This window comes from Hakea prostrata, chromosome 2 (assembly GCF_041222555.1).
Source record: "Hakea prostrata isolate BN-2017 chromosome 2, UWA_Hpros_2, whole genome shotgun sequence".
Lineage (NCBI taxonomy): Eukaryota > Viridiplantae > Streptophyta > Magnoliopsida > Proteales > Proteaceae > Hakea > Hakea prostrata.
The window spans coordinates 29297605-29319274 of record NC_142601.1 but is presented as its reverse complement, the minus strand read 5'-3'; the positions used below and the strand labels follow the sequence as shown (position 1 = coordinate 29319274).

The 21670-nt window shown below is 38.5% G+C and overlaps 1 protein-coding gene across 1 annotated transcript in view; it reads left to right on the top strand.

Moving 5' to 3' along the window:
• Positions 1 to 21670, top strand: part of LOC149024192 (sec23/sec24 transport family protein) — an 83311-nt gene that overhangs the window by 30289 nt on the left and 31352 nt on the right. Inside the window, exons 5-10 of the mRNA XM_089144507.1 lie at positions 2469 to 2652; positions 2818 to 2963; positions 3042 to 3196; positions 3458 to 3539; positions 3673 to 3788; positions 17674 to 17772. Of these exons, the coding sequence (XP_089000633.1) occupies positions 2469 to 2652; positions 2818 to 2963; positions 3042 to 3196; positions 3458 to 3539; positions 3673 to 3788; positions 17674 to 17772 (782 nt within the window). The remainder of the gene's footprint in view (positions 1 to 2468; positions 2653 to 2817; positions 2964 to 3041; positions 3197 to 3457; positions 3540 to 3672; positions 3789 to 17673; positions 17773 to 21670) is intronic.

The following is a 21670-nucleotide window of genomic DNA, read 5'->3' as shown; positions in this document are numbered from 1 at the left end:
AAGTCCAAATTTTAACTTGGCTTCCCTCTTAAGTAGGGTGTCTAAGTTTGCAAGTCTCTTTAGTTACGAGTTCTAGTTTGAATTCCATATATTCCTCTTGGTTATATGGGTGCTGTCTTAGTATGACATAGAATTCCACTTGTAATTAAATTCCTTCTTGAGTCTTGAGGTCTTTCATTTGTTGAGTCCTATTTAAACTTTCTACTAGGAGTTCAATTCTATTAGGCTGTGTTTGTTTGCAAAGGTGGGGTGGAAAAAAAAAATGTGGGTCCCATGTGGGGTGAGGGAGAAGGAAAGGGTTTTGTGGAAAAGTGATAGTGGTGGTCCCACTTTTTACTTTTCCCAACTTTCCCACAAAATCCCACCAAATATGTGGGGTTTTAAAATGGCTTGGGGTGGGAAAGTTGATTTGCCATATCAGCAGACAAGTTTCTTGTCTTTCACTTTCCCACCAAATAATGCCTTCTTACATAAGGAGTTAAAGGAAGAATATTCCCACATGGTTTCTCCGAAGACAATACTGTAGTGAAAGTTTGCCGGTTGAAAAGGTCAATTTATGGGTTAAAACAATCTCTTAGATGCTGGTTTGGACGCCTCCTGAATGCAATGATTTCTATTGGGTACAAGCAAAGCAATGCTGATCATACACTATTTGTCAAGATCAGGTACTAACATCACACTTCTCATTGTTTATGTAGACAATATTGTCATCACAGGGAATGATGGTGAAGAAATTCAAAGGTTGAAGGACTTTCTTGGCAAAGAGTTTGAAATTGAAGATCTAGGTAAGTTACAGTACTTCTTAGGGATTGAGGTGGCTTGATCATAAAATGGTATATTCCTATCCCAAAGAAAGTATGTCCTAGATTTATTATCAGAAGTGGGAATGTTGGGGTGTAAAGCAGCTGATACCCCTATTGAAGCTGAACCTAAACTTAAAAAAAAAGGAGAACCAGTGGACAAAGGAAGATAACAAAGGCTGGTAGGGAAGCTTATTTATTTGTCCCATACTAGGCCAGAAATCGCTTATGCCGTGGGGATAGTGGGCCAATTCATGCATGATCCATATTTAGCTCATATGAAGGTTGTTATCAGAATACTACAGTATTTGAAGGGAACTCCTGGAAAAGGAATACTTTTGTCACCCACTGATAATCTAAGAGTAGAAACATACACTGATGCAGACTGGGATGGATGTCCATACAAGAAGTCAATTTCATGTTACTGTACCTTTGTTGGAGGTAATCTACTTACTTGGAGAACTAAAAAATAGAATGTGGTAGCTTTATCCTATACCGTAGCTGAATATAGAGCTATGGTTCGTGGAGTTTGTGAGCTACTATGGTTGAAAGGTTTGCTACAAGATATTGGAGTTCAAGTTCCAAACCCTATGATGCTATATTGTGACAACAAGGCTGCTATTAGTATTGCTAATAATCCGGTGCAACATGATCGAACTAAGCACATTGAAATTGACAGGTTTTTTGTCAAAGGAAAGCTGGAACAAGGGCTTATCTGCATGCCTTTTGTGAGGTCTGGAGAGTGATTGTTGAGTTCTACTAGGAGTTCAATTCTATTAGAGTTTGTGTTCATGTAAATTTCTATTTACCCAAGTAAGGGTATTAATGTAATAATGTTCTTTCCACTTTATTATAAATAGAGGGCTTGAGATCACACTGATCACAATAAACCATTTTACCACAATCGGCTTTTTCAACATAAACCTTACACCTGCCCCCTACTCTTCTTCTTCCTTCCTCATCTGCAGCCTTCCCTCATCCCCCAAAACCCTAAAACCATAACCCTATTGCCCATATCACTCTCTTTTCTATTTTTTCTGGACTTTTCTGGGATTTTCGTGCTTTCACTAAGACATAAATTTCAGTGTCAGATCTACGACAATCTAACTATTAAATCTGTCCCAACCATTAGTAACCTGATTCGCTAACCGTAGTGACTTCCCTCTTAGTTTCAACCCGATTAGACCAACTACAGGTTACTACGATAATCTAACTATTAAATCAAAAACCTCCCCCTAACCCTAGCTGCAGGAGTTGGAAGCCAAAACCCCCTAATTACAGGTAATAATTGACTATCTACAGCTGCTGTCCGTTAAGAATTGACTGAAATTTGACCCAGAACAGCAAGAATAAACCCTAAGGTACTGCTGGTTGTCTAGAAGAGGATCCTGAAGATTTGCCCCTGACTTGGGGTTACATTAACAATTAGTCACTCGAATGCTTATAGCCTCCTCGAAAATTAAAAAATAAAAAAGAAAAGGGAAAAATTTCCTACTTTCTCTAACTTTTTCACACAGGCTGCCATAACAGTCTTTGTTTTGTCATTGGCACTTTGGCTATGCATGTAACTATCTCAGGTTTTGGCTGTTACAATTCCTTTGTCTATAATTTGTGTTGGCCTATCTAGGGGCCATTTCCTTTTTATAAGGTTTTACGATTCTGGAACAGGTAGAAACTTTTAAGGACCGCATCGCTGCAGCTCTTGAAACACTAAAGCCAACAACTTCCTGGGAAAGAAACACTGCTGGGCAAGGACTAGATGGTGTGTTACTTGGTGGGCGAGGTTTTGGAGTAGCAATGGAATCCATCATCAATTATCTGGGATCAGAATATGGAAATACATTTGAACTAGGTGTGTTTAATGCCCAATGAATTTCGGATTGCACATTTCCTCCGATTTTAATTATGAGAGACTTTTTTGTAGTTGAACGGTTTCTGCTTTGTTTCTTCAAATTGTGTCTGTTAGAAGACTTGATCTGTAAACTAATAAATGTTTGTTCTTCTTAAAATAATGCAGCTAGGATCTTTGCTTTTTTATCTGGTCCTCCTGACTATGGAGCTGGGCAATTAGACACAAGACGTTATGGGGAGCAGTATGCTAGTAAAAGAGAGGATGCTGACCGTGCTTTACTTCCTCCACAGATACCTTTCTACCAAGATCTGGTAATGTTTGCTTGAGGGAAGGCTAATTTTGAGTCAGTTTTTTTATGAAAATCTGAATATTAAAGAAAAATTTCACAGGCTGCTGTCGCTGTTCAAGCAGGTGTTTGTGTGGATATATTTGCTGTTACAAATGAGTACACAGACTTGGCATCACTGAAGTTTCTAAGCATTGAGAGTGGAGGGTCTCTGTTTTTGTATTCCAACACTGATGACTCAACGCTTCCTCAAGACATGTAAGTTCATGGTATATTTCTTTAAGTTGTTGACTGTCCTCATACAAATCCCATAAGCTAAATAGTTCTTTAAGTCGTTGACTGTTCTCATACAAATCCCATAGGCTAAATAGTTTGTAGCAAGGTCTGGAATGTCTCTCTGATGATTTGCATAATTAATTGCTCGCTGATATGATGTTATGGTTAATCACAGTTTAGTTATGAACTAATTCTACCTATATGCGTTGCATTCTGCTGAAATCTATCAAAATTCTATTGCAGGTATCGAATGTTGAGTCGTCCTTATGCATTTGGTTGTGTATTGCGGTTGAGGACATCTACTGAATTCAAACCTGGTCGTTCTGTATGTGCTAACCTATAACTTCAGTTTGCCTGTTTTATGTGGCAACACTTTCTTGAGTTGATAATTTCTTTAGTTTGTACTTTATGTATTCTCTCTAGTAAATATATACTTTTATTTTTATTTTTTTTGGCAGTATGGTCATTTCTTCCCAGATCCTCAGTATGAAAATGTTCAACATATTATTTGTTGCGACTCTTATGCCACTTATGCTTATGACTTTGACTTCACCAGCGCTGTTGGATTTTCAAGGTATAATTATATTTCAAATGAGCATAATTATAACCTTCAAAGAATTTGTCAAGAGGTATTTCATTCTGCATTAACTTATACATGATTTATTTATTGTGACTATCAAAGAATGTTCTACTTGGAAAGAGTTCATTGACTGCTTCGATTGACTGAGACAACTTCCATCTCTCTTAAAAGGACATGTTTTACTGAAGTCACTAGACTCACCACTAATTTGAACAGCAGGCTGTACTATATTTGATTTGACCTCTTTTCTTTAATTTGTGTGGGGTCAATAAAAAGAAAAAGAGAAAATTTGATTGGCACCCCAAAATGGAGGCCTTAAAGCACTGACACCCCACTTTATGTTTAAAATACATAAAGACCCCAAAATTGGATTTTCATTGAATATATTTGTCCAATTTGTCACTGAAAATCATTCAGACATTGTTTATTATAGGAATTGAAAGAAAGTAAACACTGATTTAATTGTTTTCAGTGATAAATTGGACAAATATATCCAATAAAATTCAAATTTTGGGGTCTCTGTGTAATTTAAACATAAAGTGGGGTGTCAGTGCTTTAAGACCTCCATTTTGGGGTTCCAGTGCAATTTGCTCAAAGAAAAAAAGATGTAATGGACTATTTTTCTTGTTTCAAAACATAGGCTTAGGCGATTTAATGGGCCAGTAGGCCTAGTCAGCTATTGATCTAGGTATTGTCTGTTTCACCAAACCAGAATCATGGGGCATAAGTTATTTCTTTGTCCTTCTAACCTTACGACTAGCAGGAATTGTCTAGTTATTTAGTTTTCGTTTGATAGATTACACTCAATCTGTTTTATTGTCCCGTCCAACTACCATAAACCCTACATTTTCTAATTCATCTGTAGGCTTTTTTTATTTTGTAATCTTACAATTACTTTGCATCCAACCGAAAACCGTCCCATATTTGGCCCACAACATTACTAGGTAAGGTCAGATCTGGCAGCAAAGAGGCCTTCTATTCTTAGGAATTGACCTAGGGGTTGTTACATGTATAAAAAAACATTTGATAGGTTTGCCATGTAATGGGCCAATTTCAAGAACATAAAATATGTGTACATGAGTTGAATAAAAAAACTCCGCTTAGTCTTGTTTTAAGTCTTCTATTTTTTTTTTCAATTGAACCAGGCTTCATGTTGGTTTAATTTGTCTTTAATTTTGGTCCAATTCAAATTAGGGTTAAAACAGTCTCTTGCATTTATTTGTCTGTGATTAGGGCTTTCAAAGTCCACACTCTCCATGCATAGGATGGATAAGTAGAGCTCTATTTATCTGATTTAAAAGTTAAACTAGTTAGAGTGTTTTAAGATGGTCGCCCATATCTCCATGCATGTGTGGTTGAATGTTACTTATTTAGGTTGTTTTAGCCTTTTAGAAGTCTTCAAAGTGTAAGGAGTTTTTAAGGAATTAGGTTACTCTCTCCTTTGAGTTCCCTTTTCCTACTTTACTTCAAAGTTTTAACTTCCTATTTTATCCTCCAATGTGGAAGAGTGAAGGTAATGTAGGCATTAGAAACGGTTTGCTGTGGTGGGCTTAAAAGTGGATGAATCGAAAGAAGGAGAAATTTGCAGGGCAAAGGGAATGAAATGTGCAAAGACAAACACACATCCAAATACATTCAAATACCACTCAAACTTTGATGTAAAATCATTATGAAAATTACTAGGTTACAACCAAATATATAGAGGAAATAAGAACTTCTATTATGACTATTCTAATTGGAAATCATGATACAAATCTCGGTCGAAACCCCTAAAAATTTTGGTTTTTAAAAAAACGAGATGAAACCTGGGTGGAGTAAGAAAAAGTGCCAAGTTTCGATCAAAACGGTCAAAATTTCTGCCGAAACAGTCGAAACTTATTGAAATCTATGAAATTCTCCCATGTTTCGACAACTTCCGCCAGGTTTCGCATGTTGAGTTTCGACCCCCAAACCATTTTTAGGCTGAATTTTGTAATTTCATCTGTTTCTTCCCAAATCAATAACTCATTTGTCAAAACTTGTTGAAACTTGAGGGAAAATGCTAGAAAGTTGTCAAAATGGGAAAAAGTTCATGGGATGGGATGTCTACATTATGTGGATGATTCCACCTATAGAAATGCATTCATTTAGTTCATGGATAATTTCATAGGCAAAATGTCATAGCCAGTTTTCATCCAATACTCGGAGTACTACTGCAAACAGGGGGTAGATCCTCCGGTTCCATGCGAGCACTCAGCATGGAACTGAAGATTGGGACATTGTAGAGCTAGTAGATCATTGTATTTTGTTGACTTGTTGTATTTGTAATCATTCTATCAAACAATTCATGTATGCTGATGATTCTATGCCTGTATGCAATACAATTTGTACTTCTCGGAACATGTCATTTGTTAGTATGCTTAAATGATAACTTTTCGAGTTCTTTTGGCAAACTACTAGTTCCATTGTGTTTATTATGATTTAAATAGGTAGGAGGCAAGAAATTAGATGAAATGGAGGCTAGATAAGCCCCGAAACCTAGGTTCAAAACCTTGCTCGAAAAGTACCATGTTTTGACCTGCAATTTTGGTTGATACCTGAAAATTTCAGTTTTTGGCCAGGTCAACACCAGCCTCGAAACCAAAACTGCGATCCTTGCTTGAAATAATGCAGCAACTCAACTTTGGCTTTAACCCTTTTTTAAACAGGAAACTAAAACAAATAAAAGACGAAAAGTAAAATGCCAAAACAGTTTAATTAATCTAGTCCAGGCCTTGTTGGACCAAACCCCTTTAGACCAATTCTTTTTGGGGTCAGGCCTGATAATAGGCCATTAAGGTGGGCTGTGATAGAAAGTGTTCCAGAAGAAGAGGAAGAAGGGGCAAGAAGAGATTGGGGATGGACAAATCACATTTGGATTCTCAAGTAACACTCAACTTACTGTTGATTCATTCTACTCACATCTGGGTTCTACAAGCATGTATTTAAAGGAAATAAAGCACAAATCCTAGTAGGCATATGAACCGCAGAGCAGAATAAAGAACTGCAGATGCAATCATTGACAGAGAGAGAAGCTGAACATCAGAATTCAAAAAGAAATAAAAAGAAGGGCTGACAGAATTTGATAGAGAACCAGAAACAGAAAAGGAAGAAAAAAGGAAGAAAAGAATCAGAGATCAAGAGATGGCAATGTAGAACCAGGAAAGAAAAAAAGAAAGAAAAAGAAGCAGAGGCAGAGATTGATAGATAAGAAGCAGAACCAGAAAAAAATAAAAGAAAAGAAGAGAAGAGTAGAAAAGAAACAGTCCATAAAAAGGGAAAAAGAATCAGAGAACCAGAAGAAAAACAAAGAGACAATCGGAGGACAGAACCAGAGAAAAGAAAGGAAAAAAAATTACTGAGAAAGAAAAGGAAGAGATCAGAGGAGTGACGAGAGCCAGAAGAGACTGAAGAACAGAGCAGCAAAAGAACACATCTGAAGTTTGATCCTTGCTGAAGTCGAACACTCACTGTTTTGTCCTCTTTCATCAAAACAATAGGTTTTCCTTTCCCTAATTGGTTTCACCTATCTCTTTCCCCAAACTGCCTCTCCTTTCTACTTTATTCCCTTTTACTGTGCTGTGATTTATTTTCCAAATCTACCCCTTCTTTCATTCGTTACTTATTCTTTTATTTTCAAACTCTATATTTACAAATCTGCCATTATTATTAGGCCTGTACTTATGCACGATTTTGCCATTGCTAATAGATTTACACTTATTTAATGTTCTGCAATTGCCTAAAACACTTCCATTTATTTACAATTTCTGCCACCGCCTATAGAGTATCCTTCTATTTACCATGTTGCCATTATGCTTGCACCTACACATTTTGTCTTCACCATGGTATCCAACACCGATGTCCTCCAACATTTAACTCTTATAAGACTGATACAGATGCTAGAATTTACCATGTTGCCATTATCCTATAGAGTATCCTTCTATTTACCATGTTGCCATTATCCTTGCATCTACACATTTTATCTTCACCATGGTATCCAACAACCAATGTCCTCCAACATTTAACTCTTTTAAGACTGATACAGATGCTAGAATCTGGTTCGTGTTATCCAACCTAATACCTTATCATGCTCATTTCTGATAAATAATTCATTCTTCTTGAGCTTTCTTCAGATTGCGAAGAATACGAATAACTGCATCCCGATGAGATGTCCTAAGAGAGGAACAGAATTGTTCACCATACTAACTTGAAAAGCAATCTCTAGTCTTGTAACTGTTAACTAATTCAGCTTACCCACCAGTCGTCTATATCTTTGAGGGTCATCAAGTAGATCCCCTCCTTGAGGAACAATTTTCGCATTCTGGTCCATAAGAGAGTCAAGATGTCTCAATGACATATTTTCGTCAAGAAGAATATACTCCCTTTATGATCTGAGCAACTTCCACACCTAGAAAATATTTTAGCTTGCCCAAGTCTTTAGTCTGAAATTTCTAGTGGAGATATATCTTCAGTGCATGAATCCCAAATGATTCATCCTCCATAATAATGATGTTACCAACATAAACTATCAAGTATCAACAATATCTTTCCTGCATGTAACTGACGGTAGAACACTGAATCTGCCGAACTATGCTAGTGGAGACTATTTAAGGCCGTACTGGGAATTTTTTTTTAACTTGTGTACCAGTGCACTAGTTTAATCCCAAGCAATAAACCCTAGAGGTTGCACCATATTACACCTCCTGAACAGTACCATGCAAGAAAGCATTTTTGACAACAAGTTGCCAAAAAGTTCACCAATAAAAGGCTGCCAGAGAGATCAAGAGACAAACATAAAGCTTCGCCACTATGGAAATGGTATCCAAGTAGTCCACTCCATAAACTTGGGCATAACCCTTTGCAACTAGCCATGTCTTTTGTCGAGCAAGGAAACCATTAGGGTTAACCTTCAAGCAAGTACCTGTTGACAACTAATTATAGCCTTCCCTGGGCCACTGGGAGTCTGGGACACAATCCTAGGTTCCAAGATTCCATTAAAGATCTAAGATTCCTCCTTCAAGATCTCCAAAACCCTACCCAAGATCTTCCATACAACCTTCCCATACCCAACTGCAGGTTTCTTAGAAACCCCACCTCTCTAGTTTCATCCCTTTAGTCATCCTTAGTTCCTTACAATCTCCCCCATCCATCCCAAGCTACTTCAATAAATCCTTTCCACCCTATATTAATCTAAGATGTCTCCAACCCTAACATTATCCAAATTATCTCTTCTTCTTTCCCATCAACCATAGGATAACTACTAGTCTCCCAAAATCTTCCCATGGGATATTATTAAAACCCTAATAGCCCATAAATCTTTTCATAGCTTTTCCTGAGTATTCCTTGATACCTTAGATCAACCCATTTGAAATTTTGGTGTTTATTTGCTAGAAGATTCTAGGCCAACCCTAAATTCTAGGGAAAAATCCCAATAAACCCTAACCCTAGAATTGGGTTACATCAATTTGGTATCAAAGCTAAAGGAACCAGCAATGCCAAAGCTAAATGAATCATCAATAACCAGAGATAGATGAAGTAGTAGTAGTCAAAAGCATGGAGGAACCAAATAGAGAGTGAAGCAGTAGTAGCCAAAAGAATGGAGGAACCAAATAGAGACTACTTCCATCGTATGCATAGGATAAGGCAACCACAAAGGCCTTAAGAGATTCAGGAGTGAGGAACATATGATTGCATGGATGACCTTCAGATTTACTATGAGTGGCTATATGGTCTTGATAGCTATTTTGACTGGCATTAATTATCAGAGTATGGCAAGATGTGGTTAAGCATATAAATCGCTGGTAGAATGAATAGTGGACCACAAAAGAAGATGAATGAGGTATGAAGGCACTGAACCCAACACTTGGATGGATATGTCAGAAACTTTTAGTCACCTTCTTTTCCCACAAGAACACCAAGGCAGGCAACATCAACAACCTCATTATCCCCAACAAAAGTACCTCAAGAGTCGGTAAATCTGGAGGAAGAAACTAGGAGGATTGTTACAGAGGAGAAAGACATAGAGATGGTCATACCAAAATTTTAGGTTCAAGATGCCTATGTATGACAGGTTTGACGGTGAAGAAAACTCTGATAAAGAAAGGTCCCATCATCACTCCCCTCCCACCTTGGAAGAACTTGTCCAGTCTTATTACTTTTGTGATTCTAATCAAGGGTTACACAACAATGAGAGTACTATCGATAGGAGGAATCCACCATCCACCAATACTTCCATAATTTTTCCATACCCTCCTAGGATAGACGACAAGGGGACATGCTACACCAATGACAACAACCCTAGCTACTACAAAATCAATCACCTAGCCAGTGAGTGCCTTCAAAGAAAGGGAGATAAAGTGTCCCAAATCCACCAACTAATTCTTGAAGAAGTCTTTTGTCCACCTCTAGATGCAGCCCCAGAAGAAACTTAGATGAAGGAACTGGCGCTACCAAATAATACAAGGATAGGGCCAACACAATAACCTTGGCTGGAGATGTGCTGGAAAAGGTGCCTCCCCTACTAGAAGATGCCCTTGACACAAAAAGAACAGAGTTGCTGCCCACGATGTTTGGAGAAGCACCAGCCTCTATTCCACTCTCAGGGACCCCACCCTTGGTCTCAAAGGGTATCTTGGAGGAACCACATCAGTTAAGTACAATGCAAATAAGGCTATCACAGCTAAGGAGGTAATTAAAAGCACTCCCATAAAGCCCCTTAGAAGTATAAGATATTTTTCTTGAAATGTCATGTAATGGAGCACTACAAGAGTTCATGAAAGTATAGCCAAGACAGTAGTACGTAATAGAAGCATGGTAGAACAAAAAGACTACAGGGACATAACTGATGACTTTGAGCTTGACTTTTGAAAAGAAGGCTCCTAGACTCGAAGATTACTACATCCCTCATCTTATCACTTTAATAGAATTCTGTCTTGAGCTGTACTAGCAGCAACACACCTACTATTTCCTCTTAACTGCAAGATGCGAGGACAAGTTCACACTAGAGATTTTTCAGAGGATTAACCCAAAAGCACATGATTGGCATATTCATCTAGAGATGAATGCTTTCAGGAAGGGGAGAATTGATGTAACTAGGGTTGGGGCCCCATATAATTGGGCCCCAAGAACCAGACCCGAAAGGCCTACTTTAAAGCTGGCCATATACCCTAGGGGTATTTTGGTCATTTTCCAGACCTTTTAGTGCTCAAGAGGGGTCTGGTTGGTTACTGAGTTTTAGGTGGTCAAAATACTTAAGTCAAAATTAGAGTTAAAGATGGAGTTCCCTAGTGAGTCAAGTTAGGTTTCCTTATTAGAGTCCAAGTCTTTCCCCCCACTTTAAGATAGGCCCCCTACTTCACTGTAAGACATGTTGAATTGAATAAAGAATCTGAATTTGAGGGTATGCAGTCGTGGTCTTCTTGGGAGGGCCTCGGCGGGTTTTGAGAGTCATCTTCTTCAAGTTCTTGCATCTTCTTGCAGCATTCAACAATTCCCAGCAGCAGTCACCATCCTCAAGTAAGTACAGCCCCTACCCTATCTTGGATCCAACCAAGAACCCTTCTTCTTCCTCCTCCTTCTACAAGCAGCCCTAAGCCTTCCCCCACCCAGCAGCAATCAAGAAACCCATTCTCTACCCAGCGGCAGCATGAATAACCATCCCCACCCCTCCAAAACCCTGCGACACCCACCTAAACCCCTTCTACACCTTGCGGCAGACCCTCCCCTCTTCTCTTATTTTTCCCTTTTTTGGATCTTATTCTGAAATTTCAGAACAAGAAGAATAGAAGGAAAAAGAAAATAAAATAAAAGAAAATAATGAAAGAAAGGTAAGAATGAATAGAAGAGAAAGAAAAAAAAGAAAGAAAGATTCCAAGATTCCTCCAAGATCTCCAAAACCCAACCCAAGATCATCCCTAAAACCTTCCCATACCCAACCGCAAGTTTCTTAGAAACCCATGACTTTAGTTTCATCGCTTTAATTCCCTACAATGTTCACTAACCATCCTAAGCTACTTCAATAAATCCTTTCCATCTCATATTAATTTGAGATATCTCCAACCCTACCATATTTATCCAAATTATCTCATTCTTTTTTCCCATCAACCTTAGGATCATTTTTGGTCTCCCAGAGTCTTCCCATAGGATATTGTTAGAACCCTAATATCCCATATATCTTTCTGTAGCTTTTTCTAAGTATTCCTTGATACCTTTGATCAATCCATTATAATTTCGGTGTTTATTTGTTGGATGATTTTGGGCTAGCCTTAAATTCTAGGGAAATACCCTATAAACCTTAACCCTAGAATTGGGTTACATTACTTCATCAAATCACCTTTATACCACTAAACAACTGTATTGTAAACCAATGGTTACAAATGAAGGTGTTGACCTACTGTGCTTGATTCACCACATGTTTCACAATCCTGCATTGACCCATGTCCTTTGGCGTCAAGTCGATGCAATGAGCAGCACAATGAGTTTGGAAGAGCTAGTATCACTTAATATTTACAAACTCAAATGTGCTCCAATTCCGTTCACAACCAGAGGAGGAACAACAAAGGCCTAGTATCCTTCGTGCAATCCTTGTAAGCTCAAAAGCATTTCCTCCATGTGTATTTTCACCATGTGATTATAGTATAAAAAAAAATTGATGAACATAAAAGATAGAGTTATAAACCAAATAAGTATAACTAAAAATAAAAAACATACAAGTAAAAACTTATGAGGACTCATAGTTGTACGCTGTATAATAGCCATACTTGTGGAGAAAGGACCTCTAACTTGCTTGTATTCACTTGCTTGATGCAATACCTTTATCTTGTAGATGTACATCAGGCATTAGTCTTCCAACAACTTCATTGAAAGAAGTTTGGAGAAAATTAATCAACTCACAATCATCTACGACATTTAAATTCTAGAACTTCCCAGGATTCAAAAATAAGGTTGCACCATATAGAGGTCTCTCCATCTAACACTCCCATCTCCTATCAATTATTTGTATGATTTTTTTTCAAAGTTGTTCTTTGCCTCCAAAATTGTCCTTTATTCTTCTCTTAGCCTCTTGCATGGCTACAAACATTTTAGGCAATGCGGGTCTTTCATCAGCATCTACAATCAATGCTCTAATGCAATCCTCCACACTATGCCAAAATGTTGTAGAAAATGTTGTTTCAGCTACTCTCTTCCCTTCTTATGTCTTGGACAAATTGGATTTTGTCCACTCCTCATAAATGAATAAGTGCCTTAAGTCATCCTTATGTTTCAATAAGCTTTGTAGTGTCAAGAATGGAGTGGCAAATCTAGTCACTGCAGCCCTCACAAGATCCTTGCCTTTTGTCTTCTGTCTCAAGGCCTCCAGCTATCTTGTGTGCCTATAAATGAAAGTGGTTATTCTCTTCCCCTGAATTATCACCTTCATATATTGTTTCAAATTCCCAATGTCCTCTAGCATCAAATCAAGACAGTGGGCTGCAAAGGGAGTCCAATATAATGTAGTCCTCTTCTCCATTTATAATGCCCCTGCTGCTCTGTAATTTGAGGCATTATCAGTCACCACTTGAACTACATGCTCTTCCCCAATTTCTTCAACTTTGAAAGAGCATTTTTGCATCTTGCACATGGCTAGATGCATCCATAGAACCAAGGAAGAATGTTCCCTTTGGACAATTGATAAGAAAATTGATGAGGTGCCTACCCTTTTTGTCAATCCACCCATCAGACATGAGTGTGCATCCATACATCTTTCAATACTTTTCATAACTTTTCCTCATCTCCATCGTTCTTTCTTTTGCATTCTTCAATAAAGGCACCCTGACTTCATGGTAAGTTGGGGGCTTATACCCAGAACCATATTGCACAACAGACTCGATCATCACTTCAAAGCTTTTAGCTTTAACTGCATTGAATAAAATGCCACACCGATACATCCAATTAGTGATGTGGTTCTCCATTCGCTTCTTTTCTTCCGCGGATCTCATTCTATTCAAGATTGTTGTTTGGGTAGCACCCTTTGCCCTCCTTTCATCAACAACTTCTTCAGGAGTGCGTCTGACATGCATATCCATAGAACCCCTTACTTGTGCCTTGTTGAGGGCACTTTTCAATCTCTTTGATGCAGTCCCAGAGCTTGGTTTCTTGTAGCACACCTTAGACCCAACACTAGGTAATGTCCCTCCTTCAGTAGAGGTAGGAGTAGGATGTTCTTCCCAATTACTTGTTGAATATCATCATACTCCGCCGGATTATCCCAATTAGTAACAATTGCCCTCTTTTTTTTTTCCAAAAAAACCCTTTTTTTCCCTGGGGGGGTGGGGGGGGGGGGTTGGGGGCATTCCCCCCGCCCTAGAGGCTCAACTCCACCCCCAGGGGTTTGGGGACAAAAGGCCAACAGCCCCCAACCCACCCCCCCCACACACCCCCCCCCCCCGGGGGGTGGGGGGGGGGGGGTTTTTTTGGGGGGGGGGGGGGGAAAAAAAACCCCCCCCCCCCCAGGGGGGGGGGGGGGGGGGCCATTATAAATAACTTGGAAATATTAACAAATAAAAAACATGCAACACATACATATAAGTAGCAATATTCTCTATATTATAATTAGAGGAAGGGAATATAATTGCATTCAGAATTAAGATGTACTAATAAAAACTGAAATTTCAGCTTCTAATTAATCAGACAAGAAAACATAATGTATATATCATGTACTGCATGCCATATAAATCATGAATACAAGTAGTAAAGTACCCAACTATTGTGATTTTGCTCAACAAAAAGAGCGGAAAAGAGACAAATTATCAACTTTTCAGACAAAATAAAAGGAGAGAAATACAAGCTTATGGATTAATTTCAAGCAACAGTAATCAGGACTTAGTAGAAGCTAACAAGCTTGTCTCTTTAGTTGGTTATAAGTTATAACACTATTAATGATGTTAAAACAGAAAAAAAAAGAAAAGGAGTTTGCCAGAGACATAGTGTTGCCTGAGAAGACGGTGTTCAAACACCCTAAAATTGCTGGATTTTATTGCAAATGGAGTACTGAATCTACTGATTTTGTTAAGATTGTTAGCCTTAACAAAATAAAATAAAAAAGAAAAGAAAAGAAAGAGAAGCAGTGCCAACCTTCGTCGCTTCTCTTGAGATGAATAGTGCCACTGCAACTTGAATTAGTTCACTCTGATAGTCTGGTGCTGCAAGCCTGCAACTCGAGCTACGGAGGGAGGTCTGTACAAGTTGGGCGACGAAAATTAGCTCCGTCAGCGTCAGAGGAAGAAAAAAGAAGAGGAAAAGAAGCAGAGTCTCAGAGAAGCAGTGCCAACCTTCGCGGTGTCTCCTGAGATGAATAGTGCTGTTGCAACTTGAATTAGTTCATTCTGGTAGTCTGGTGTTGCAACTCGTGCTGCAGAGGGAGGTCTGTACAAGTTGGGCAACGAAAATTAGTTCCGTCAGCGTTAGACGGAGAAAAAAGAAGGAAAATTGCTAGTTACTGCTGGAAACTGGAGAGAGATTTGATTGCCGACGATTGTAGATAGGGATGAGAAAAGCCGAGAAGATGAGGAGCTCCGTCGGTCGCTGCGATTTTGTGTTCTTTCAATTTGGGGTTTTGGGTTTTCGATTGTTTTAACTTTGTGATTTTTGTTTTTTTATTTTTTTCCCCAACCAAATGGCAATGGATATGATTCCATGTATCACAGATTCACAATATCTTTTAACTGATGCGTAATCTAACCAATGAAGACCTTTAGATTAGCATAATATGTCTTTATATTATAGGGCACTGATTTGGCATCTTTTTTTACAAAAAAAACCCATTAAGTAGGACGCTTTGGGGTCCAAGGCGTCTGAGGCGTTTGAGGCGACGCCTTAACAACTATGGTGAGATCTCATTGAGATCTTGTGGGACCTTCCACCATGGTAGGGAAAACTGTAGGGAAGGGATCTTGGGTAGTTGTGATGGGGTAGGGAGGGTTTTCAAGGACAAAACTAGAGTGGAAAGGGCAGGGAGGCTTGCGGTCAGAAGTGGAGAAGGATTAGGACTGGGTGGGGTCTTTGACTTACTTGGGATGCTGGATAGATGCTTGAAGGTTGAAGATGATGGCTAAATCTGTAGTTCTGAACTTTGAAGTTGAATGCTGGATTGCCTTGAAGACTTTTAAATTATTGAAAGCTGAAGAAGAAACAGAATTTTTGACTCAAACCCTCAACCAAGACCCACCGATAAAGGAAGTCCTGATCCTCAACGCAATAAATTTTATTAATCTTCAAAACTGAAAAATAACTTATTATGACAGACCATTTATAGCCGAAGTAACTGACTCTAACTTAAATTAGGACTTCCTTATCAGATAAGGATTCCCTTACAACTGAATTGGACTCTGAAAACACTTATCAAAAGGTATCAAATTACTATGCGACCTCAGCCCTTGGATCTAAGATCTCACTCACACATTTTTAAGTCATCTAATTAAGCACATGCTAATTAAACAACTTCAGACTAGAGCAACCAATTGTAAATCAAACTAGGTCTCTTAAGCAAAACCAAACCTATCTCAAACTGACAAACTTGACTCACCTAAAATTTTAGAATATTCTAATAATAAATTCAGAAAGGAAAAAAAAGAAAGGGCCAAAATGCCCAAAATACCCCTCCAAAGGGGTTTGGCTGGCTCATGGGGGCTTCTTGGATCCATCCTGAGGGCTCCACTTAGGGTTTCGAGCAAGGGGGGGTCCCTGTGTTCTCATCACTATTGTATGTTTTTTTGGCCCACAATACAATATAAAGGCCAATGACAATGAGGAATGCACTGATCAAGCTGCAAGAGACCAGAAGCAATCCATACCCATCTGAGATTTGAGGCTGCAGATCCATATAAGCAAGATGTTTTTCTGAGAGTTGAAGGAACAATTCCCCCCTATTAGGACTCTCTGATTTACAGCCCTAGAATCTCCTTCTAGCCCCTTGGTCCAAGTTTTTCATCCCCATACAACTGTCAAGAACCATAAAATTGTGCCACCTTCACTTTTCGAAACCTCAGCCCTAATTTTGTTGAAACATCAAATCTAACATCTAAATGACGGATGACTAATGACTTCTGTGAAACCCCTATTGACTGTTATTTTTCCTATCACTTAGTCATAACCATAGATTCAAATCCTAACCTTGACCTAACCCTACTATTAGGTGACCCACACTCAGCTTTAACCTAACCGAATTGGCTGGTCCATATAAGATCCTTTCAACCTAGGGTTGTCTTGAAGTCTTTTGAAGACTGGATATCTCATCATGTGTAACAATTTTAAAAATATGAGTTTAAAAAATAGTTTAAATGAAAAACTACACACCCTTGTACTGAAAAGTTTTCCCCTAGTTTTGCAGCTTACTTGAATCTGTCTTTGATTCTGATGTTCATACCTGTACTTTTACAGCCATTGAAGAGGATGAAGTTGCTTGATTAGACACATAAAGTTTTAGAAGTATTGCATCCTGAATCTCTCTTTGGTTATGTCCCATGGAAATCAATAGAAATTCTAGTCACTTCTAAGATTACTAGCATTTGTAGAACATTTGTGGGATAAATCTTGTGCAAATGAGCTTTTGTTTGCATTGGATTTCAGATGATGAGATTCGTTCACGTTCAGTACTTTAAGTCTCACCCTTCTATTTTAACTTTTGAATGGCTGGTCCATTTGGCTACATAGATCCACTGATGGTTGTCTGCTTCACTGATTTGCTTGCCTTGGTTACTTTATACTCTATTTATAATTTTTTTTGTGAAACTCCTTGTTATCAGTATGTTGCAATCTAAATTTGTGCTTATGATGCTTTTGGATGAGTAGGTATGACAAAATCTATTTGTCTTTTTTTCTGCAGAAATGCTTCAGATTCTCCAGTGCTACAGATAGCTTTTCAATATACTGTTGTTGTGCCACCAGAGGAACTTGTGACTGAGGGAACGATTTTTCCTAATAGGTATAATCAACCCAACCAAATAGCAATTGAGAAGTGGGTTTAACTTTTGCTCATGACTTATCTGGACTTGTTTTCTTCTTGTTCTTTTTTTCATATATTAATAGATGACCATATGATGTAGCTACATTGAAGAGGATCAACTAGGGCCAGTCTTCCTGAATCTTAATTAAAAGGTTAGGGTTTTGGGTTGGTTGATTGAGGTACACAAGAACTTTAAGTTATAGTGATTGGATGAGGATGAATGTTGGAGCAAACTTGGGAAATAATACATATGCGGATGATTCCTAAAGTTTTCAGACAGCTCTAATTGTCTGTGTGGATTCATTTATGGGGTAGAAGTACAATCTTCTGGCCTTTGTGGATGAATTTTCATGTCTTCTCCCTACCTGTGATGGTGATGGTGATGGTGATGGTGATGTCATTGTCATACAATCGTGGCCTTCCAAGGTTAATACTAGAAAGCCCCGTAGGGAAAACATCCACCAAATCTTGTCAGAGTATGGAGACTGATGAACAACATACACCTCGGAGAAACCTCCAATCGGTCACTATTGAGAACGGAACTTTATAGGGTTGGGGATGCTTCTCAATTTTGGGGTTGGCCCTTTTAACAAAGCCTTCAGACACCACATTAACACTACTGCCACCATTAACTATCGCTGCAGCTGAGTATTCACATTTTTTTGAGTCTGGTAGAAGATGAAACTCTCCTCCAGTCTTCTTCCATTTCTGCTACCATAATTTTGGGCATGGCATTTATAGGAAAGCTTTGGTTCATGTACTCCTCATTATAGGTGTCTTCTAATTCTGAGTCTTCTCTCTATGTGGATACTCCAGTCGAGTCACCCTAGTCTCCTGTAATTGTGCTTGGACAGCTGTTGATTCAGCTGTAGCTTTGATATCTCAAATTCATCCAAAGCTTTGATACCACTTGACGCAACCCCAAATTGAGAACTAGTTATTGGATCAATCAAATTGAATTCAGCAGTAAATTTAGAGTTCCTTGTGGTTGGGGCTTATATGGTCTGTTTAGGGTTGTTAGGGATGGTAAGGATGGCCTATTAGGTTTGGCTAGGGCTGGGTGGTCTGGTGTTGTAGAAAACTTAATCTAAGTTATGTTATTTTCAATTTCAGGCTCAATTTCCTAATTCTAGGGTTTAAGAAAATTAGGGTTTTCTAATTCTATGGTTCTTGGGGGGAAGACTAGAGTCAGAGGTAGAGGAGGGGAAGGGGATGATGAATCCAAAAGGGAATTGGATTCAGGTGAGGAGATCTAGGTGATAGGAGATTAGGGTTGCTAGGGTTTTGGGGAAGAAGATGAAGTGCAGAAATTTCATGGTTTGGGTGGGCAAATAGAGTGATGAATGAGAGTTAAAGGCTAGTTAGGAGCTGGGGGAGATGATTCTTAAAGAGGATGGGATTAGGGCTGCAACAGGGCTGAGCTGGCTCTATATTTTCTAATCTAAGCCCATTCCCGCCCTTAGGGCCAAGGATTATTGTCCTTGACCCTAAGCCCTACAGGGCCAAGGCAAGCCCATTCGCTCCCTGATTGGGCTGAATGGGATGGGTTGGTCTTGTCCTTGTCCCTAGCTTGATTGGCCCTTTCTCGAGCCCTAATTGGCCCTATTCTTGGCCTTGACAAAGTATGTTTTCATTCACAATTGTTTAGTACATTAATATCCCTATTCAACAAAAAAAAAAAAAAAAAAAAAATCCATATTCAAAACCTTTAACAAGTAATTCAATGGTAATTTAGTCTTCTATTTGTAGTTTAAAAAAAAGGTATTTTGGTTACAAACATAACTATCTGTCCTTGATAAGTTTTTTTAAGATACCGCATTGGAGGCAAATAAAAGATGTCAATATTTTTGGGAACTAAAAATGACTTAGGTCGAACCTCAAAGGGTCCAAATAAAAATTACCCTAAGAAATAATATAAAGAGTGAACTCATTGTCTAATATAATCAAAATGACTCAAGGTCAAAATCAAGGCTTATATCAAGGTTAATATGAAGATCAAGATAAAAATCAAGGACATGATCAGAGTCAAGATTAAGGACAAAATTGACGTCATGATTAGGGCTAGGATTAGGGCTAAAATCAAGGCAAAAATAAGGTACAGGTCGGGACGGGCCTGGCGGGCCAAAGAGTAATCCTAGGCTGGCCCTTGGCCCTTGCCAGGGCTAGGATATTTTGGCCCTGACTTGCACTCAGGGCCAAGATCTTGAGCCCAAGCCCTATTCGGGCTTAGGGTGGGTCAGGGCCACCAGGGCCAAACTTGCACCCCTAGGTGGGATGTGGGGGAGGCAATTGAGAGTTAGGAAGTTTAGGGTTTAGAAGAGGGAGTAGGGCTGCCTCAAGAGAGAAAGGGAAGGGGGGGGGAATTAGGGTTTTGATGGGGAAGAGAGAAGGAGGAGGGTATGGGCAGTGGTGAGGAGGTGTGTACTTGTTGTTGGGAAGAGAGGTTGAAGAAATGCAGAAAAATAGAAGGCACCAAGCTGCCATAGGTTCCTCCCATGGAAGCTTCAAAGCTCCGCTTATAATTCACCTTCAATCAACTTTTATTCAATAATCAAAACTCATTTGCTTACAAGTGTTGGGATATATTTATAGCCTTACGTCGAAGGATTCCTTCTAGGACTTAAATTGGAAGATAAAACAAACTTCTGCTTTACTTATGACTGCTACTCCAATAAAGACTATCACTTTTATCATCCTTAAAGGATTCAAATTACATAAAAATAGAGTTGGACTAGTCTCCTAATAAAATTTGGACAACTAAGGCTCTCTTTTGCATAGTTTATTTTTATGTTTATGTCCTATTTATGAATAATCAATTATGATAATAGGTTATGAGTGATAAACAATTTTCATTTGGTTACTACTAGACATAATATGTTATATAGGAAGAAATAGGTTTGGTACCATTAAGTGAATACTAAATTATGTATCATCAGTTTGGTTTTTGGTTTGCCTTGTAAAATATGTATCAACTTTTATTGGTTTGAGGGTTTTCTTTTTTTTTTTTTTTTTTTTTTTTCTGTCCAAAGGTTTGGGGTAGTTTTAATATTTCCTAAAATACTGTTAAGGTGGAGATGGGAGCAATGTGGAGGTTAGAGAAAGAGAAAAACAAGGTTTTGTTCTTTTTTTTTTTTTTGTAACTTTACCCTTTTACCCCTACTTGAGTAGTAATTCTGCACATTTTCATTGATGGTACCTGCATAAATGAAAATTAACAATTTATGGTGATAAATCATAAACAGCTCTTGATTTATTTATGAATTTATGTTTAAAATGATTTATTTTAATGAGAAACAGGGCAATAAATCATATCAAATGCATCTATTTATGTTTAGAAGCCAAACAATCATAAATTTGAACTATAACAAAGAGTGCCTAAGGGAATCCCATAGTAAATAGAAATCCTAACTAGATTGGGTTTCACAAGTTGATCAAAACTAAGTCAAACACCAAAATAAAAATAGAGTTGGTGATGTGAACCAGAACTCAACCTTGGGCCGAAACCCTAATTTGGGCCCCAAACCCACACATAGGTGGAAGCCTCCCTAGGCTAGCCAAACCGCCGGGGGGGGGATTTTGTCCTTATTCTTCCCCTTAGGCTAATTAATCTGTAATTTCAGCATGTATCTTTAGTTAATTAAGTGTTAGTTTCAGCATGTGAGTCATCATTTTTTTTGTTTTATTTTAATTTCAGCATGTGTCAATTAGAGTCTTTAGTTGAATATGACTCAGCATGTGTCAGTTAGAGTCTTTAGTTAATCAGGATTTTAGTTTCGGCATGTGTCAATTAGAGTCTTTATTTAGATGGTTGTGATTGAATGTAGTGAGCACCTAATCTATAAGGTTGCGTTTGGTTCCGCAATTCCTTGGAATCGGC